The sequence below is a fragment of the Oncorhynchus clarkii genome, chromosome 31 (assembly GCF_045791955.1).
Source record: "Oncorhynchus clarkii lewisi isolate Uvic-CL-2024 chromosome 31, UVic_Ocla_1.0, whole genome shotgun sequence".
NCBI lineage: Eukaryota > Metazoa > Chordata > Actinopteri > Salmoniformes > Salmonidae > Oncorhynchus > Oncorhynchus clarkii.
The window spans coordinates 33,196,447-33,216,259 of NC_092177.1; the positions used below are offsets into that span (position 1 = coordinate 33,196,447).

The 19,813-nt window shown below is 42.6% G+C and overlaps 1 protein-coding gene and 1 pseudogene across 1 annotated transcript; both read right to left on the reverse strand.

The window, feature by feature from the left end:
• Positions 1–167: 167 nt before the first annotated feature.
• On the reverse strand, positions 168–1,505 carry LOC139390905 (actin-like protein 7A; annotated as a pseudogene).
• Positions 1,506–1,569: 64 nt separating this feature from the next.
• Positions 1,570–13,810, reverse strand: LOC139391165 (WD40 repeat-containing protein SMU1). Its single transcript, XM_071138730.1, has 12 exons — positions 13,701–13,810; positions 13,057–13,267; positions 12,774–12,926; positions 10,154–10,264; positions 9,848–9,976; positions 9,490–9,609; positions 9,236–9,352; positions 6,103–6,230; positions 5,839–5,965; positions 4,271–4,438; positions 3,995–4,147; positions 1,570–2,281 (listed from the first exon to the last, which is right to left on the reverse strand). Exons 1-12 carry the CDS (start codon positions 13,724–13,726, stop codon positions 2,183–2,185), a joined length of 1,542 nt encoding a protein of 513 aa, XP_070994831.1. The 5' UTR covers positions 13,727–13,810; the 3' UTR covers positions 1,570–2,182.
• Positions 13,811–19,813: the final 6,003 nt, after the last annotated feature.

Consider the following 19,813-nt stretch of genomic DNA (forward strand, 5'->3'; position numbering starts at 1 on the left):
TTCGACCTGTCCCCAAATTAATGTCATTGGTTCAGAGTTTTTGATATTTTAACCTACGTGTTGTGATCGCGTTTGGTGTGGGTGGACAAAATACATGTATGCACGGTAGCGCGCGCGCAGCCGTTGTGTGTTCCGTGTTAAGGCATTATGAACAGATCTCTGTCTTGTTAAATGGTACAATTTACAGCATTATTTTCTGAAAAAACTTCGAGGAAAAGGGCCCGTTTCCTCCGAATCCGAAGTGACTGGAACGAGGACAGGGAGGCAAGGATGGAACCTCCAAGCCACAATGTGTTTTGACGCTCCTGGGATGCCACAACCGTAGTCCCACTGCATGATGCCATTTGGTGGAAGACCACTGAACATTGTGCCTTCGCATATTAGGATGTTTTGTATGTCTCCAGTTTGTCACATTTATTGATACAGTTCATGACCATAATATGAAGTCATGGGATCCAATCATATTTGGCTGGAATAGCACCTCTGGACAAAGAACACTCCATACCCAATGAGATAATTCCCATCTGGAAGCTTGTATTGCACCTTGTCACTTTCTCTTTTAATTCAGTGTCTATGTCAGGCTACATACAGTAACAAAATTTTGCCTCGATTAAACCCATTAGGCCCAATTGGTCAACGGTTTTCCATACTCCTGCCCGTAACTTCTGTAAGTAGAGGTCAAGGCTTCATCCTGCTTATTCTGCACGACGTGTAACTTGGCATGCAATGGGGACTGGAAAGGGCGTCCGTGCCCTCACTTCAAAATCAGTCCACTGGCCCTACCATAGGAATACGTGGATACAACCGACTGATGCCGAAGCTCTCGAACATGATTTCGGCTAGCTTTTTAATGATGTTCGGACTATGGTGGGTCACGTAAAAGCGCGTCGTGCTCTTCGCTTGGGATACACAGCCTCTCTTTGGCATCCCATTCTGTTACTATGCCAGTATCCCACGTTAGCCGGTGCATATGTTTGGGTTTTCTAAGATTTCACTTGCCGCGTTTGTGATCCAAGGAGCATTGGCGCACCAAACCCATAACACTGGGAATTACGCACGAAGGCACATCCGCCCCAGCGAACCCGGCTTTCAGGTATCTAGGCCCGACATCGATGACTACACACTTGGTGCACTAACCATTTGGGAAGCAGCCAAGACTTTCTCTCCTACATAAAAGTAATAATTATTCAATTTGTTAAAATATATGTAATATTTCTGCATTGTCATTTCAGAAAATGTCCTTAATACCAGACCCCAGCTTTTCGTTCATCTGCATGTCCAGCCCTTATAGTTAGCCTCACAATGAAGTGTTTTATCATTTATCAGTGTTTCAATGTTTTTTCTTCTTCCAATAAATAAAATATTGGGGGCCAACACAAAATTGCATAAAGATTGTTCAGCCTTCCTGTTGTTCAACAATCCGAACCAGCTCTTGTCAAATTGGCAGGCTGTACATTTAGCAGACGCTCGTATCCAGAGAGACTTACAGTAGTGAGTGCATACATTTTATACTGTAAATCGGACTATCAAGGCTCAATAAGAGGGCTGCTCGACAGAAAATACTTTCACTTTGTTCCTGGTCAAAAATATTTTTTATTGGCCCCGACAAGAAATGGTACATGTAAAATGTAAATCCAGTCAACCACTGACACGTAATCAATACATAATAGCAATCCATGCGTTTCACATCTAGGAACACACGTCAACACACATGGAAAGGAATACCATCGCATTCAGGGATTCAAATTTTTAAAAAGGAGACAAATAACAGCCCTTTTTATTTCTTGCTGTGCAGTAAAACAAAGCAATGGCTGACCAGACTGATACGAGGCAAAATATTGAACCAGACATTCTTGAGAGAAAAAAAACGCAATTAAAAAATATTTACATTAATCATTTTTTAAAATATATATAAAAAAAGTTTGTCTAATGCCCATCACTGTACTCCCAATACCCCAGTGTTTTCCCTAGTTAGACCTTGTCTTAGGCATGGCGCGGGAGCCCCACAACAGCAAACACGGACTGTCAATTGGGGCCAAAGCATTTTGGCCTGAACAGAGCTAGATGGGAGACATTACCCGGCCCGCCTAAAGCAATGGTAGGGAAAACACTGCACAGTCCCATGGGCAGAGCAGCTGGCATGCCGATGGAAGGGGGCTTGTGGGGTTAAGCAGGGCCATACTCAGGGTTTCCAGAGCTTGAGTAGGCCGTCCTCGCTGTACGTGGAGATGAGGTTCTGGTGGGGGTGGTGGGCGATGCCAATCACATCCTTCTCATGGACCTAGGGTAGGGGAGACAAGATGTCATGATGAGTTTCTAATACAACCTTTAGACTAGTCAATCCTGGCTCTTTTACATTCATCTAACTAGGGCGACAGGTAGCCTAGTGGTTAAAGCATTGGGCCAGTAACCGAAAGTTCGCTGGTTTGAATACCCGAGCGAAAAGGAGAAAAATCTGCTGATGTGCCCTTGAGCAACGCACTTAACCCTAGTTTGCTTCAGGGGCGCCATACTACTATGGTTGACCCTGTAAAAACAACACATTTCAATCCACCTATCCGGTGTGACAATATACAGTACCAGTTAAGGGTTTATTTTATTTGTACTATTTTCTACATTGTATAATAATAGTGAAGACTTTAAAACTATGAAATAACACATATGGAATCATATAGTAACCAAAAGTGTTAAATAAGTCAAAATATATTTTAGATTTGAGATTCTTCAAAGTAGCCACCCTTTGCCTTGATGACAGCTTTGCATTCTCTCAATGGAATGAGTAGGTGTGTCCAAACTTTTGATCGGTAATGTATGTTTTTTCCAACAGAAATGTTGAATTGCGTGTCTTGTCCCTGACCTTGTCTGACTAAATGACATCAACACACAAATTATTTCTCAGGTAAAATAGACAACTCTTATTTTTATTTTAACCAGGCATGAGTTAAATGTTAATGATTGCAATGCAATTTCCCCCACCTGCAAAATCAAAATGTGTTCATCTGTACAGTTTTTGGGTGTCTGGATATATAGCAGTAATATTCTCTCCGGAGCATAAAAAACTACCATAGGCCTATTTCCTGTGGAATCATGGCGCATGTTCTCTCTTTAAAAAACAATGTTTTGATAGGCCTACCACGAAGCCATGTTATCTATAATATTAAAAACAGTAGACCTGTAGGTTAGGGCTGGTCCTGCATGTCCAATGTGCATCCAAACTGGGAATGTAATTTCCACCTCTACTTCGTTTTTAGATCACTCTAGTCTGAGTGTACAAGAGCGTAGAATAACTGATGAATTTAAGAACACTCAACACCCGTTGAATATGGCCGGTGTCAGTAAACGTTGGCAAAAAAAGCGTCATTAAATTACCAGCAGCACATTTAGTCACCAACGCTCTGGATAACATGAAAACAGCCTACCCATCTCTGCTAGGGTGAGTAAAATTATCAGAGTGAGGTGTACTCTCATTTGAGTCGAAGTAGCTAGCAAGTTAGCTTCAGTGCTTGACTGCCATTGTGAGGTCAGAACGCTCGGATCAACCCCACCCCTTGGCCTGAAGCGTCCAGTGTGCTCTGAACGCTCCGAGAGCGAAACACTCTGAATTTACAAAACGGACAATCTGACAAACTCTGAATTTACAAAACGCCCAGATCGCACTCTGGCACTCCAGATTGAATTAACGAACACACACTAATATAACTACAGTGATGCATAATTGCCATGGTAATTTGGAATTACCCATCAACGAGTATTATAGGCAATGTAGTCATTCTACAGATACATTGGCCTACAAGTGCTTACATCATTTCCATTGCGAGAGCATGGTAAATAAGCAAACAATACAAAACACAGCTGAATCTAACATGGCCAGTAAGAGGTCAACCCGCTTCTTTTGAGCCTGAAATGAAGACAATTGGTGCAATATTGTAGGAGGAGATCCTTCCGCAGTTAAGGCATATTGTATTAAAATATAGATGATTTGGAATTAACATACTGTCAGGGTTCTCTCCAGCTTGCCAGTGACCGTGCTGAAGCAGTAGAGCACAAAATCCTCTCCTACACAGTAGATCCACTCGCCACGGGGAGACAGCGTGCAGCAGACAAAGTCTCCTCCCTCCCTCTTACCAGAGCTAAAACTCCTCACAATCTGGAGGACAGAGGGAATAAGGTCATACATGTCATGTCTATCATTTTCAAATATTCAAAATTAATACTCATTCAGTTATACGTGGGTTTATGACGACCGTAAGGGGTCAAGTTGAGTCCTGACCTGGCCCTGCATGTTCATGATGACTACGGTGTTGGAGCGGTTGCACACCACAAAGTGCTCTGGGTTCTTGGGCAGCAGGATGACGTTGTTGACTGTGATGTCGGTGCCGGCCGAGGTGCCAAGGGACTTGAAGGTGTTGGTGCATTCTGTGGTTTTCATGTTCCACACCTGACAGAGATTCACAGACAAGGGTTAACAATCAAAAGCCGAGCACATTTATTATGCTATAAATGCAGGTATACTGGTCATACTATGAACTAGACAATCTGGTATAGGGTGGAGACAAGTCAATATACACTTGTGTGTGTGTGTGTGTACACACACATTCAAATTAGTGGATTCGGCTATTACAGCCACACCCGTTGCTGACAGGTGTATAAAATCGAGCACACTGCCATGCTATCTCCATAGACAAACATTAGCAGTAGATTGAAAGTCTCTGAGCTCTTCAGTAAGGCCAAAATGACACTGTCATAGGATGCCACCTTTCCAACAAGCCAGCTCCGTTAAATTTCTGCCCCGGTCAACTGTAAGTGCTGTTATTGTGAAGTGGAAACGTTTAGGGGCAACAACGGCTCAGCCGCGAAGTGTTAGGCCACAAGCTCACAGAACGGGACTGCAGTGTGCCGAAGCGCATAAAACAATTGTCTGTACTCGGTTGCAACACTCACTACCAAGTTCCAAACTGCCTCTCGAAGCAACGTCAGCACAAGAACTGTTCATCGGGAGATTCATGAAATGGGTTTCCATGGACGAGCAGTTGCACACAAGCCTAAGATCACCATGCGCAATGCCAAGTGCCGGCTGGAGTGGTGTAAAGCTCGCCGCCTTTGGACTCTGGAGCAGTGGAAATGCGTTCTCTGGAGTGATGAAACACACTTGGTAGTCCGATGGACGAATCTGGGTTTGGCGGATGCCAGGAGAACGCTACCAGCCCGAAAGCATAGTGCCAACTGTAAAGTTTGGTGGATGAGGAATAATGGTCTGGGGCTCTTCTTCATGGGTCAGGCTAGGCCCCTGAGTTCCAGTGAAGGGAAATCTTAATGCTACATCATACATTCTAGGCGATTCTGTGCTTCCTACTTTGTAGCAACAGTTTGGGGAAGGCCTTTTCCTGTTTCAGCATGTCAATGCCCCCATGCACAAAGCGAGGTCCATACAGAAATGGTTTGTCGAGATCGGTGTGGAAGAACTTGACTGGCCTGCACAGAGCCCTGACCTCAAACCCATCGAACACCTTTGGGATGATTTGGAACGTTGAGTGCGAGCCAGGCCTAATCGCCCAACATCAGTGCTCGACCTCACTAATGCTCGTGGCTGAATGGAAGCATGTCCCCGCAGCAATGTTCCAACATCTAGTGGAAAGCTTTCCCAGAAGAGTGGAGGCTGTTATAGCGGCAAAGGGGGGACCAACTCCATATTAATGTCCATGATTTTGGAATGAGATGTTTGACCAGCATGTAGTGTAGGTGGAGCCAAGTCAAAATATATGATGCAAATAACATTTTCCTTGTACATTTTGGGACTGCTGGCTTCTAAGCAGCCTTTTGCAGCGTTGGGGTTCATACCTTTACAGTGCCGTCAGAGGAAGCGCTGATGATATGGTGTCCGTCAGGTGTGAATGTTGCTTCATTAACAAACGAAGAGTGTCCTCGAAACTCTTTCAGCGACTTGCCCGACTTCAGCCCGTGAACCCTGTGGAATGCAAAAACATAACGGTTATGGTTCATTGGTGACCACTGATGTACAGGTAGGAAGAAAAAAAAAAAAAAGAGGAGAAAGTTAGAAATGAGAAAGCATGAGAGAAAAATAGTTTCATATCGGAAGGTTACCTAATGGTCTGGTCGAAGGAGGCACTGAGCAGCTGGCTGCTGTCCTTGCAGAAACTGAGGCAGGTGACACCTTTACTGTGGGCGCGCTCAAAGCGTCGCAAGCACTGGCCACTCTGGATCTTCCACACCTGTCAGAGGAGAGACGAGGTAGGGAAGATGGGTTGAGTGGATACTCACACTAATGCAAGAGTTTGAACATCAAAAGTTGAAGGAAAAGTGACACTCCTTATAGACCTTTTTAAGGAGGCGTGGAAGTGAACCCTGGAGTTGTGCGTTTGTAAAACAGCCGTTCCATCGCAGCTGTGAACAGCTAGGCTAGCTAGCTTAGTCTAGTAGTTTTCTCAAGGTCAAATTAGCATTTCGACCGTAGTATTCATGGATGGGATGGTCCTTACGATCAGGGACAAATCTATTTTGCAATTTAAAGATTTCCCAAAGAAGCATCGCTGCGTTGCCTGCATGGATAGTAAAGTCAGCAGCGGGTGGTGGCGGTGCCAGGACGATGTGCAGCACACAGGTAATTGGATTACGGCATCTATTTTAGCTAACGTCAGCTACATATTAGGATAGACAGCCACCCCCAAAAAATTGATGACAAACGTTCGCTACCTAGCTAGCTAATGAACCGATTTCCCGGAGAACTACGACAACACAAAAACACAATTGAAACAATATCAAATGCAATATCACTTGAGAATACTGAAGCAAGTCCTGGTCTAATTTTGATCGTTTCCTAACTTCAGACACAGACCTGTGAAAGCTGTTAACCCGGTCTGCAGATGAAGTTCTGGGGGGACTGAAGGGTATATCTCCAATGGGTTATATATAATATTGGTTTACTGTTAGAATTGCTTGTAGGACAAAAACATAAAAATACTTTAAAAGTAATATTACATAGATTTAGAACATGCATGGCCGACCTTGCTCCTAGAGCTCTGTTGCCGTAATCCTGTTCCAGCCCAGCCCAGACATACTGCTTATCATGTGTACTTGACACTATTCAATCATCCCTTGTTTTGGAGTAAGATGGATGTCTAAACCCACTAATCATTTATATAGGCTTTCTTTGTAGGATATGAAATAAAGTTTTGATTCTTTGAATTAAGAATAGTGCATTGTTTGGAAATTGAACATTCCCTGTTTTATTTGGTTGTCACTCACTACGATTTTGTCTGATGATATTGCACAGATTTGCAGCTGATGTCCTTGATCATTGGTGTGGGTGTAACAATCCCTGTATGGCTGACCTAGGATGCAACCACTGTCTACAGCAACACTTCATACACCCAAAGCAGTGTCCATTATCCTACCAAAACCATGATATTGGTTGGGCTAGGATAACAGTACTTGAGGTCTCAGGGTGGGTGACATCACCACACAATGGCTACTAGGGCTTTGTCTCAATTTGTCTTTCCTTGATTACTCACATTCTATCGCAACGGTATTGGAGGAGAAGGTACAAGGTCCCTCCCCCTCAATTTCTTCTCCAACGGGTTTTCAGGTGATGAGAGGAATCGAGGCAGGATGAATTGAGAAAGCACCAGTCACCCCTCCTGCAATTTTGCTTCATTCTGCTACACTCACTCTCCTCCAGTGGTTGGTACACTAGCTTCAAGTCTCATTTGATTAAGGTTTGCGTCCCGGGATGGAACTTACACAATTAATGGCTACTTTGCTGCCCATGTAAAAGTGACCCTTCACTGTGGTCACTCTCCAGGGTATTTGTCTAGCCTCCACTATCCGTGCTCTAACCTTTCGGTTCCATAGCTTACAGTGGATGTGAGATTATTTTTGGCATGCATGCCTCATGCAGACATATGATAGGATTAGTATCGGCTTCGTGGGCATGTCCAATGAACATGTACATGTGGCTTGTCATTTATATACTGAAACAGGATTAGCAAATCGTCACACATTGACGTTTTGTTGATGTTCTCTATTTTATATGATAGTATTGGGAATATTAAAAAGCATTCGCGTCCGAGATAACTTGGGAATCATTTGCTAATAACTTGAAAAGAAACGGCTGATAAATGGCAAGAGCAGTGTATGGGTTCTTAGCAAATATCACCATCATGAAGGTGTTCAGAAAGGTTCATTTGATTTAATTACAAAATATATTTGTTTGCCTCATGTTATGTATGATCCTGGTGTAATCATATGCAGTCCAACATTATAACCACAAGGTGTCAGCTCTAGTATTTGTATACTGAACAAAAATATAAAACGCACCATGTACTGTAGTGTTGGTCCCATGTGCTAAAATATTTGACGTGTATCTTTTTTGACACACAAAGACCCAAACGGCATCTTTGTGTTGGTTGAGAATGAAATGACTGAACAAGTGAACAATGAAACAGCACAGCAAGTAAGTGAAAGAAATAGGTTTTAATTATGTTTTACTGTTAATGGAGACATACGTAAATGCCAACAAAATAACTTTTTGGTGTGTGTGTGTAACCTTTATTTAAATAGACAATTCAGTTAAGAACAAATTCTTATTTACAATGACGGCCCAGACGACTGGGCCAATTGTGCGCAGCCCTATGGGACTCCCAATCCCGGTCAGTTGTGATACAGCCTGGATTCGAACCAGGAACTGTAGTGATGCCTCTTGCACTGAGATGCAGTGCCTTAGACCGCTGCGTCCACGTGTGTGTGTTAACTATTTAACTGTACTAAAACAGCCACAAAAATGTAAAATATTGGTTGTCGGTATGTTTTTTTTTGGCGAGGAATGTCACATCGGTGCATCACTACTAAGTAAATAAGCCATACTTTTATAACCGCTGAACACCAACCATCAACCACTTAGATCATACATTTTCAGTCTCCGTGTTTGCTCTTCGCAGTCCGGACAAGTTTAAGCAGGCGCGCAGTGGATTATGGTTATTGTAGTCAACATACCACATTTCCAGCGCTAAACTACGTAGAATATTGGTCTGTTGGAACCTACTACATTGCACACTTCAGGAGTGACCTGATTTAGCGCTACAGAAACTGCACATCGAACTCACAGAAAAAACCTGAACTAAATGGAATTCAAATTGAACTGACGTCGGTCAATTAGAGGTTTAAAAAAGCGGAAAAATAACCAACATCTCAGTTAATCGTTTAGCACTATAGTACATACCTTTATTTTGCCGTCCTGGGCCCCTGTGGCCAGCATCTCTGTGTCCCTGCTGAAGCACATACATAACACTGCATCGTCCATCATCATGAAGTTATCCTGCGCCTGGTACTTCAGATCCTATCACAAACATTTGATTAGGTCATTTTACAAAATGCTAGCAAGGGTATTTTCAAAACTCCATGAATTGAAATCCAGTGATATTTCCCAAATTGCCACAAATCCGAGTATCATTTGGAGTTGGATCGCACACATACCTTTCTGATTTTGCCCGTGGTGAAGTTCCAGACCTCGATGAAACCATCAACTGATCCCGTGACCAAGTACTGACCATCAGGAGAGAAGCGGGAACACTCCACGTGGGACTTCTGCCCAAACTAGTAAGAATAAGAATAACACTGCATTATTATAACACCCAAATAGCACTCCTTGTTCTTGTTGTCATGCATTAAGCGTTTTTATGCATTGTTTGATTCAATTATGCTTTGCATAACCAAGCCAGTACCATTGAGATACAGGAATCTCTGTTGTAAGAAAGAAACGGCCAAGAAGCAGCATCAAAACCACCCTCACTAATAAAATACACTGACAGTACCCCATCTGGGCATACAGTACCTTTATGTGTCTGGTGAGCTGTGTGGGGAAGCGCTCCTCCTCCACATCCTTCACAGCTGCCTTGCCCCTGAACAGGTCAATGGTCATACCTGGGGGCAGGAGACCCTGGTGCTGCTGCCATTTTAGGGACTGAGCGAGATGGTGGTTAAAAGATGGCAGTTAAAATACTAAAATCGGTGGTCTCAAAATGTGAGACATCAAGCTGCTGCAACAGAATATTAGCCTGCTCGTAGCTCACACTGTGTGTGCTGAACTAACGTGAAAAGACCCTATGGGTGCCCAGAGGTATAGGAACATGTCACCCACCTGTCCCAGCAGGGCCATGAGACGGGAGGGGGGCACCACGCTGACCTCCCCGGCCAGGGCCTGGGCGATGGCCACACGCCTCTTTTCCTTACTGCTTCCGTCTGGGTAGGCCTGGGAGGACACAGAGGGAGAGCATACAGACACTGGGCAATGACAAACAAGACTGCAGGAACTTGTAAGATACCATAACAAAAACCGACTATGTAGCCTAAATTGTGTTCATCTTTTAATACAGTCATCTGTTTTCATTTAATTAATATTTTTATCCATTGCTTGTTTGTAACAATTGCAAAAACAAACTTCTTATTTGTAGTCGACTTTGTTCTGAAGTTATCTGCAGTCACAGAGACAAATAAACATCTTGATTGTGTGTTTAGGGGAGATCGTCTGTATATAAAGTGACATGGAAGGGCAAAAAAAGCCTCTAATAAACGCACTTAGCTGTTCTACAAGTGGTCTGAGGCAGCCTGTAAATAACAACCGTTTTCAAGTGCAACTTTAGTAACAATGGTTTTGGGACACAACGATGCTCCTACACAGCGGCGACCCGTCATTCAGGGCAGGTGAGGCAGAGCACCACCTGTTTTGAGCACCACACTTAAGTAGAAGTGAGTAAGGCAGCTCCAAAATGCAGGTGTTTCAGCCTAGCTCAGTGCTTTCTGTGGTGGGGCTAGCCAGCAGAAAATGCAGAGCGGTGCACCTGATTGGCTCAGTTTTCTGTCACTCATGGGACAATATGTCACCCCCAATTCTAAGGTTAGAGCTCAAAACTTTTAACCCCTTGGGTTCTGCCATGGAGTTATATTAGAAGTGTCCATCCAAGAAAGCTCAAGGTTATTAGCCGCAGATAGAATGACATCAAATCATGTTAAATCTACAGTAGCTTTGATTGGACTGATCACGTCAACACATTACTTTTAAAGTCTTAGCTAGCAGTCATCATCAAGTCGACAATCTACTGGCAAATCCTTTTTAATACTTGTCATATGAAGAGAAATAATGGAGAAAATATAGATACAACTTATCGATGCTCATCGACCATAAACATTACATAAATTGGAAATCGCAATTTCAATAATGAGTCGTTTGGAAGTAATCAGCGGCTAACTGCAAGCGTTGCAAAGAAACCACTAATGTTAGCCTGCTATTCAATGGAGTGACTGTGTTCCCCCCCCCCCAAGTTCCTCCATAAATCCAGAGAATGCCAGACTTCGACTTCACAAGGTGAGTCCAAAAATATATTGTATGCTGCTCCATAAATTATGTCATATGCAAGGGAGATATGTATACTCTAACTAAGAAAGTAATACTAAGTGTATCTAAGACACTGCATCTCAGTGCAAGAGGCGTCACTGCAGTACCTTGTTTGGATCCAGGCTGCATCGCCTCCGGCCGTGATTGGAAGTACCATAGGGTGGCGCACAATTGGCCCAGCGTCGTCTGGGTTTGGCCGGGGTAGGCCGTCATTGTCAGTAAGAATTTGTTCTTAACTGACTTGCCTAGTTAATAAAGGTTGTGTAGTAAGCAGTTAGTAGCCCATGTGCCTCACCCTAATAATTTGGTCTATTTTCACCAAAGCGGTATTGTAAACACATCGTTCGTGGCCCGGTATGTGCTTGTTTGGCTCCTTTTTTTGGGTACAGCTTTGACAGTGCTACTGATAGTAGTTGTGGTGCTTGTCTTGCACGTGCAAATCCAGCACACACAACATTCTATAACATAATTGTGTTATTTGACGTGTCAAATTAAAAGCTTATTTAATGCATCAAATAGTGTTAAATGACGTGTATCTTTTTTTACACGCAAATACCCCAACGGCGTTCAATGTGCCTCACCCTAATTATGTGGTCTATTTTCACCTCTTAATTTCGCCTACTGTTCTAACTTGGTGGTGCACATATAGCCTATAACCTGTTTTAGAGAAATGTAATCATTGAATATTGTAAGAGCTTTCATTGTCTGTTTATATGTCCCATTTATTTATTGTATGGTTCTGACGTGTACAGGGAGTAAGTATACTGTAAGAACGGCCCATGTTCTGAATTCTGTCGCTGTACATTTCAAAAAGTGCTGAACAAATAGTTAGTGACTACGTCCGTCGTCGCTTGCTCATTAATGTCTTAATCGAAATGACGGATTGCCTCTTATCCACTTGTCTCCTTACGCTATATTTTGTACATCTCAATGGTCAGTAGAAGCCACATTTGTTTAAGCAAGTCCGCCATATCAGATATGTTTATGTGTAGTGGCTTTGCTGGCATGCATCCCACTTATTATTTTTTTTGCCCCACCAAGATTTAGATGCTGAAATCGCCACTGCTCCTACAACGGTTTTAACAATGAACTTAGCCTTAAGATGCTTTTAGGAATCCGGGCTTCATTTCTGAGTGACAATGGAAGAAATAGATACAAGTGGCAAAGTCAAAACTCTATAGGACATTTCTTCATGCTTTGTTTCAGGGGAACACAAGTTAGGGTGATTTTTTGGTGTTCAATAAAAGGATGTCCAGGCATGCAACTGATGCACAGAGAACCAGACTCATGACAGAACCTGGAAAACAGTGCATACGGAGTTATATCTCCCCTGTGCAGGGTGTAATGTTGGGAGATGCCAACTCACCTCTCTGGGGTCAAAGTAGGAGCGAGCCAGCAGGTTCTCCAGGTGAATGTACCTCTCTGGTTGGGTCTGCTTCAGCATGATCATGGGGTCTGTTTGCCTTAGCAAAGACCTGGCTGCGCCCAACTCTCTCAACTCAATGAGCTCCAACACCACCTGGGGGGGGACAAACAAATATATTAACTCTCCATCTTACAGAAAACATATTGACATAGCAGTAAATTACTAGATGGTAAATACAGTTATGATACATACACATTCAAAATGCAACACACCAACTTCTTACCTGTTCATACAAGTCTATCAAAGTCTTGTCAGGGAGCTTGAGTGACTGGATAGCTTGCAGCACAGTGTCCCAATGGCCACTGTTGATGTCTGCCACGAAACTCTCGATACTGTCCACAGTGTTCAACGACACGGTGGTCTCTTCCTGAAGGGTGGTCAGTGTTCGGTGCAGATTGTTCTCTTTCAGGTACTGCATTATCAGACGAATCACGCTGCAAAATCAAGGTAGACTCCATCAAGGTACGTCATGTTTTGATGCAAGACAAACTCGGTCTATCTTGTTCGCTTGCAAACTAGCTAACGTTAGCTAGCTGGGCTGATTAAAGATGCAGCTAGCTAGCCTATCAGAACAGCTAAGTTAGCGAGTACATACTATATGGCTGCAAGACTATCATAACCTGAGCTAAAAGACCACTAGTGATTACAAAAGCACACAACACTTGCTAATGAAACATAGCTAGGTATCTAGTAGGCTGGTTAGCAAAGTGATGTTAGCTTAGCAAGCTGGGGGTGGCTACAAGCTGCTTGCAGGTTGTGGTACTGGTAGGCCTCAACTGAGTTTAGACCTGCCACGTGAACCATAATAAAGAAACAAATCAAACAACCATTTACAGTTGTGCAAATATGAACACCTAGAATACTTACTCTGCCGATTCCACCTCCAAAGACATGATTAAATCGCCAAAAAGTAGGTAGTTGTGAGGAGAGAACACAGCGCAAACGCAATGAACGAAGTCGTAGAAGTGGGCGGAGTTTCCACTAGACCAGAAATATGTTTTAGTAAAAGACAAAAACGTCCACAAGATGCAACATGCATTCCGGATAGTAGCTAAACGCCCGCTCAGGGTCTTATTCGGGATAAACAGTTTACATGCATGTGCCTTTGATATTTCCCGCTCACGAGTAGGCTATCCCTGTTACCATGATTAAACATAATTTCCCTCATTTAAATGAATATGGGTTAAATGGAATAGTAATTGAAATATGGACACTTGATTGTAGGCCTATAATCTCTCACATGTCGAGTACTATAATATGTACTCCTGCAGGATTATGCATTTCTTGCAGTCAAATTATCAAATAAAATACAATTTATTGGTCACATACATGAGTTTAGCAGATGTTATCACTGGTGTAGCGAAATGCGTGTGCTTCCAGTTCCGATATTGCAGCAATATCTAACAATTCCACAACAAATACCTAATAGTATTGAGTATCAGCAAAATAAATGATTACGGAAATTATTATAGTGGATGAACTGCACAGGTAGCCTGCTTTTTTAAGTGATTGGTTTGACAATCAGACGAAAACATCATAAACAACACCCATGATAAACGAAACTGAGTCTGCTCAGACCGTGAAAAACAACAGTAAACTGGATAAGATGTTTACATGCCAATGTATCCCGTCTAAATTCAGCATATCCCAGGTATCTTTGGCTCCCTTCACCTAAAAGAGCCGTTAATTTGGCTCCCAAACTGCTCTTCATTCAGTACTTAGAAAGTACCTAAAACCATGAAAAAGTTTTCAATCTCTAATTTATAGCCTAAAACGTACCATTATGTCAGAACTTGAAATGTGATTTCAAATACATTTTTACCTGACCAAATTATTAGATGGCCTGCAAAAAAAAGGGAAAAAAATGTATGCACTGAAAAAATGAGGGTTGACCAGAATTTGTATCTATATTGTTCCTTACCATCTTCAGAGAATGTTTTTATAATTTATCTGCAGATAATTGTTGCCTGAAGCTCAAAAAGCAATAGTAACAGTATGCAAATCAGGAAGCAAAATTAATGGCTCTTTCACAGATAATTCAATCAGTCAAATGTATTTCTAAAGCCCTTTTTACATCAGCAGATGTCACGAAGTGCTTGTACAGAAACCCAGCCTAAAACCCCAAAGAGCAAGCAATGCAGATGTAAATGCATGGTGGCTAGTAAAAACTCCTTAGAAAGGCAGGAACATAGGAAGAAACCTAAAGAGGAACCATGCTCTGAGGGTTGGCCAGTCCTCTTCTGGCTGTGCCGGGTGGAGATTATAAGGGTACATTAAAGTCAGATCGTTAAAGTCAGATCGTTCTTCAAGATGTTCAAATGTTCATGGTTGACCAGCAGGGTCAAATAATAATCACAGTGGTTGTAGAGGTTGCAACAGGTCAGCACCTCAGGAGTAAATTTCAGTTGGCTTCTCATAGACAAGCATTCAGAGGTTGAGACAGCAGGTGCAGTAGAGAGAGAAAGATAGAGAAAGGGAGAGAGGGAGGGGGAGAGAGAGGGTCAAAAACAGCAGGTCTGGGACAAGGTAGCACATCCGGTGAACAGGTCAGGGTTCCATAGCCACAGGCAGAACAGCAGAAACTGGATCAGCAGCACGACCAGGTGGACTGGAGACGGGGACAGCCAGGAGTCGTCAGGCCAGGTAGTCCTGAGGCCATGGTCCTAGGGCTCAGGTCTCTGGGGAGGGGAGAAAGAGAGATGGGACAATTAGAGGGAATATACTTACGTTCACATAGGACCCCAGATATGACAGGAGAATTACACCAGATAGGACAGACTGATGTGATTTGGTTCCCGATTCGTTCGTTCCCTTCCAAAAGAGCTGCTTTTACTCTTTTGTCTGAATTTAGCTGCAGGCAGTTAAACAGCTGAATTGTGCTAGAAAACAGTTCATTAGGCCTACTCTGAGCTTCAATATCAGTTCATAATGCACATTAGTGACATCTGTTGGTCAGCAATAAATAGGAAATCAAATTTTATTGGTCACATACACATGGTTAGCAGATGTTATTGCGAGTGTAGCGAAATGCTTGTGTCCTTCCTGTTTGGCCCGGTCTGGGGATGTCATCGGATGGGGCCACAGTGTCTCCTGACCCCTCCTGTCTCAGCTTCCAGTAATAGTAGAGTTTGGAGTGTGACTGAGGTTGTGGACAGGTGTCTTTTATACTGATAACAAGTTCAAACAGGTGCCATTAATACAGGTAACGAGTGGAGGACAGAGGAGCCTCTTAAAGAAGAAGTTACAGGTCTGTGAGAGCCAGAAATCTTGCTTGTTTGTAGGTGACCAAATACTTATTTTTCACCATAATTTGCAAATAAATTCATAAAAAATCTTACAATGTGATTTTCTGGATTTGTTTGTGTTTTTTTTGTCTGTCATAGTTGAAGTGTACCTATGATGAAAATTACAGGCCTCTCTCATCTTTTTAAGTGGGAGAACTTGAACAATTGTTGGCTGACTAAATACTTTTTTGCCCCACTGTACATCTCGTGTCTGAGCCGCTGAATTGCGACTCCACTTTGTCTCTATACTGACATTTTGCTTGTTTGATTGCCCTTGCGGAGGGAATGATTACTCTGTTTGTATTCTGCCATATTCCCAGTCGCCTTGCTATGGTTAAATGGTGTGGTACGTGCTTTCAGTTTTGCGCAAATGCTGCAATCTATCCACTGTTTCTGGTTAGGGTAGGTTTTAATAGTCACAGTGGGTACAACATCTCCTTATCTTCTCTAGGGTAGGGGGCAGCATTTTGGATGAAAAGCATGCCCAAATTAAACTGCCTTCTACTCAGGTCCAGAAGTTAGGATATGCATATGATTAGTATATTTGGGTAGAAAACACACTCTAAAGTTTCCAAAACTGTTAAAATAATGTCTGTGAGTATCACAGAACTGATTTGGCAGGCGAAACCCTGATAAAAATCCATTCAGGAAGTAGGATTTTTGTGTTTGTTTGTCGTTTTCTATTCAATGCCATTACAGTATGCATTGACTTAGGACTCAAATTGCAATTCCTATGCCTTCCACTGGATGTCAACAGCCTTTAGAAATTGTTTCAGGCTTGTATTCTGAAAAATGAGGGACTAAGAGCAGTCTGAATGAGTGGACCCTGCCGTGTCACAGAGCTTTTTCATGCGCGTGACCGAGAGAGTGCCTTTCTTGTTTACCTTTTATATTGATGACGTAATTGTCCGGTTGAAATATTATCAATTATTTAGGGTAAAAACAACCTGAGGATTGAAAATAAACATCGTTTGACATGTTTCTATGAACTTTATGGATACAATTTGGATTTTTTGTCTGCCTGTTGTGACTGCGTTTGAGCCTGTGGAATACTAAAGAAAACGCGCAAACAAAACTGAGGTTTTCGGATATAAAGAGAGACTTTATCGAACAAAAATTGAATAAATGAATGTCTTCTGAGTGCAAACATATGAAGATCATCAAAGGTAAGTGATTAATTTTCTCTCTATTTCTGACTTGTGTAACTCTTCTACTTGGCTGGTTACAGTTTGTAATGATTTGTCTGCTGGGCTATGTTATCAAATAATTGTAAGCTATGCTTTCGTCGTAAAGCATTTTTTAAATCTGACACCGTGGTTGGATTCATAAGAAGTTCATCTTTAAACCTATGTAAAATAGTTGTATCTTTTCTGAATTTTTATAATGAGTATTTCTGTATTTGAATTTGGCGCTCTGCAATCTCACTGGATGTTGGCCAGGTGGGACGCTAGCATCCCACATACCCAAGAGAGGTTAACACTTCCTTATAAACTCACTCACCGAATCTGCGTACACGTCGAAACAATTCTCTGAGGCTACCCAGAACATATCCCAGTCCGTGTGATCAAAACAATCTTGAAGCGTGGATTCCGATTGGTCTGACCAGCGTTGAATAATCCTTAGCATGGGTACTTCCTGTTTGAGTCGTGGCCGTCGTGGTATCGGCTTGAGGGGGATATAAACGGCTGTGATAATAACCAAAATAATTCTCTTGGGAGATAATACAGGCGGCATTTGATTGTGAGGAATTCTAGGTCAGGTGAACAAAAGGACTTGAATTCCTGTTTGTTGTTACAATTACACCACCATACATCGTTAATCATGAAACATACACCCCTGCCCTTCTTCTTCCCAGAGAGATGTTTATTCCTGCCGGCACGATGCACTGAGAATCCAGGTGGCTGTACCGACTTCGACAGCATATCCCGAGAAAGCCATGTTTCCATGAAACACAGTATGTTACAATCCCTGATGTCTCTCTGGAAAGCAACCCTTGCCCTGATTTCGTCAACTTTATTATCTAGGGACTGGACATTAATGAGTAATATACTGTGGGTGGTGGGTGGTGTGCGCGCCTCCGAAGTCTGACTAGAAGACCGATCTGACACCCTCTCCTCCGGCGGCGTTGTTTTGGATCGGCCTCTGGAATCAGTTTAAATGCACCCTGGGTGGTGCGGACAAAGGATCTGCTTTTAGAAAGTCGTATTCCTGGTCGTAGTGCTGGTAAGTTGACGCAGTTTCGATATCCAATAGGGATTCCTGGCTGTATGTAATAACACTTAAGATTTGCAAGAAATAATGCAGCCCTCTCTGTCGGCGCATCGTTTTGATTGTCAGAGTTTTTGTCAGAGTTTTTTTCCTACTGTTTTCCTCAAAACTATGTGGCGCAGCAGTAAGGGGTGGCGTTATTAGCCTACTGTCAGTTGGAATGCCAGGTTTGCATCTTACGTCATGCTTCCCCTTTTTTGCATTTAACTATAAAAAACCCTGTGAATCAATGCCATTTAGGATGCTTAAGACAGAAACTTATACTATACAAAATAAACAAATTATTTTACCAACAATGTGCAGAAAGTGTGGTTTCACATAAAACCTTTTTCCAAATAATTGTCCTTCTCCAAGATTCGACCCGATACCCTTACATTGCTGAATGTTCCATAATGTCATACTTTATCTGCTATGTTACCGGTCAAATAAAACCAGGCCTACATGTAAAAAATCCTAACTGCATTTGTAAGTACGTTATCCAGTAGAGGTCGGTGTTTGGATGCAGCTTGGAATTGAAGATTGGCACACTGTTTTGGTAGTCTGGGGGTTGACAACCGAGAGGACCTCGAGCAATGGCGGAAGTGGAAGTATTGTGCGATTCTGTTGGCGTGAGTAAGTTGGTGAGAATGAGTGTGCGATGGTAAAGAAGAATGGAACTTAAAGGGTTAAAGTTGGAAATGTACACCAGTTTGATGGAGTGCAATTCACGTGTAGTTATGTTTTTTTGGGTGACCCGTTTGCGGTCTCAAAGATTGTGAGGGACGAATTGGGAAAAGCACAATCGGTCAGAGTGACATGGAGAGGAATTATGTTGATTTTGTGTGTGTCAAAAGAGCAAAAGGAGAAAGCTCTACAAGCTATCGACATATGTGGAAAGCTAGGAGTTTCTGAGTCAGGCACTAATCTTGTCATCTCTGGCGTCTTGTTGGACATAGGGCTTTGTGGTTTAGGTTGAACATGCCAGGAATGGTAAACACATGATAGCCGGAAAGAAGGAGGAAATCCAATCAGTTTACTGTTGTTTAATGAAGTGTTGCTCCCAACTCATGTAAAACCTAGGTATGTGAGATACAGTTGAAGTTGGAAGTTCACATACACCTTAGCCAAATACATTTAAACTCAGTTTTTCACAAATCCTGACATTTAATACTAGTAAAAATTCAGTCTAAATTGTTGCCAGCAACACAGTTGCAGTCACCAACGCTCTGGATAACATAAACACAGCCTAACCAGCTCTGCTAGGGCGAGTAAAATGGTCAGTGAGCTGTTCTCTCATTTGTGGCTGGAATTAGTTAGCCAATGTTAGCTTGGGTGCTTGACTGCTGTTGTTAGGTCAGAACACTTGGATCAACCCTTAAAGAGATGGGTGGGGCTAAAGCTTAAGAGGGTGGGAACGATACTGAATGGGTGTAGACAAAGAAGAGCTCT

Coding starts and splice junctions, on each gene's coding strand:
- LOC139391165 (XM_071138730.1), bottom strand. CDS start 13,726: ATGTCTTTGGAGGTGGAATCGGCAGA. Junction 5,966..6,102: donor TCCTTCGACCAGACCATTAG/GTAACCTTCCGA, acceptor TGCATTCCACAG/GGTTCACGGGCTGAAGTCGG. Junction 2,282..3,994: donor AGCTGGAGAGAACCCTGACA/GTATGTTAATTC, acceptor CCCCTACCCTAG/GTCCATGAGAAGGATGTGAT.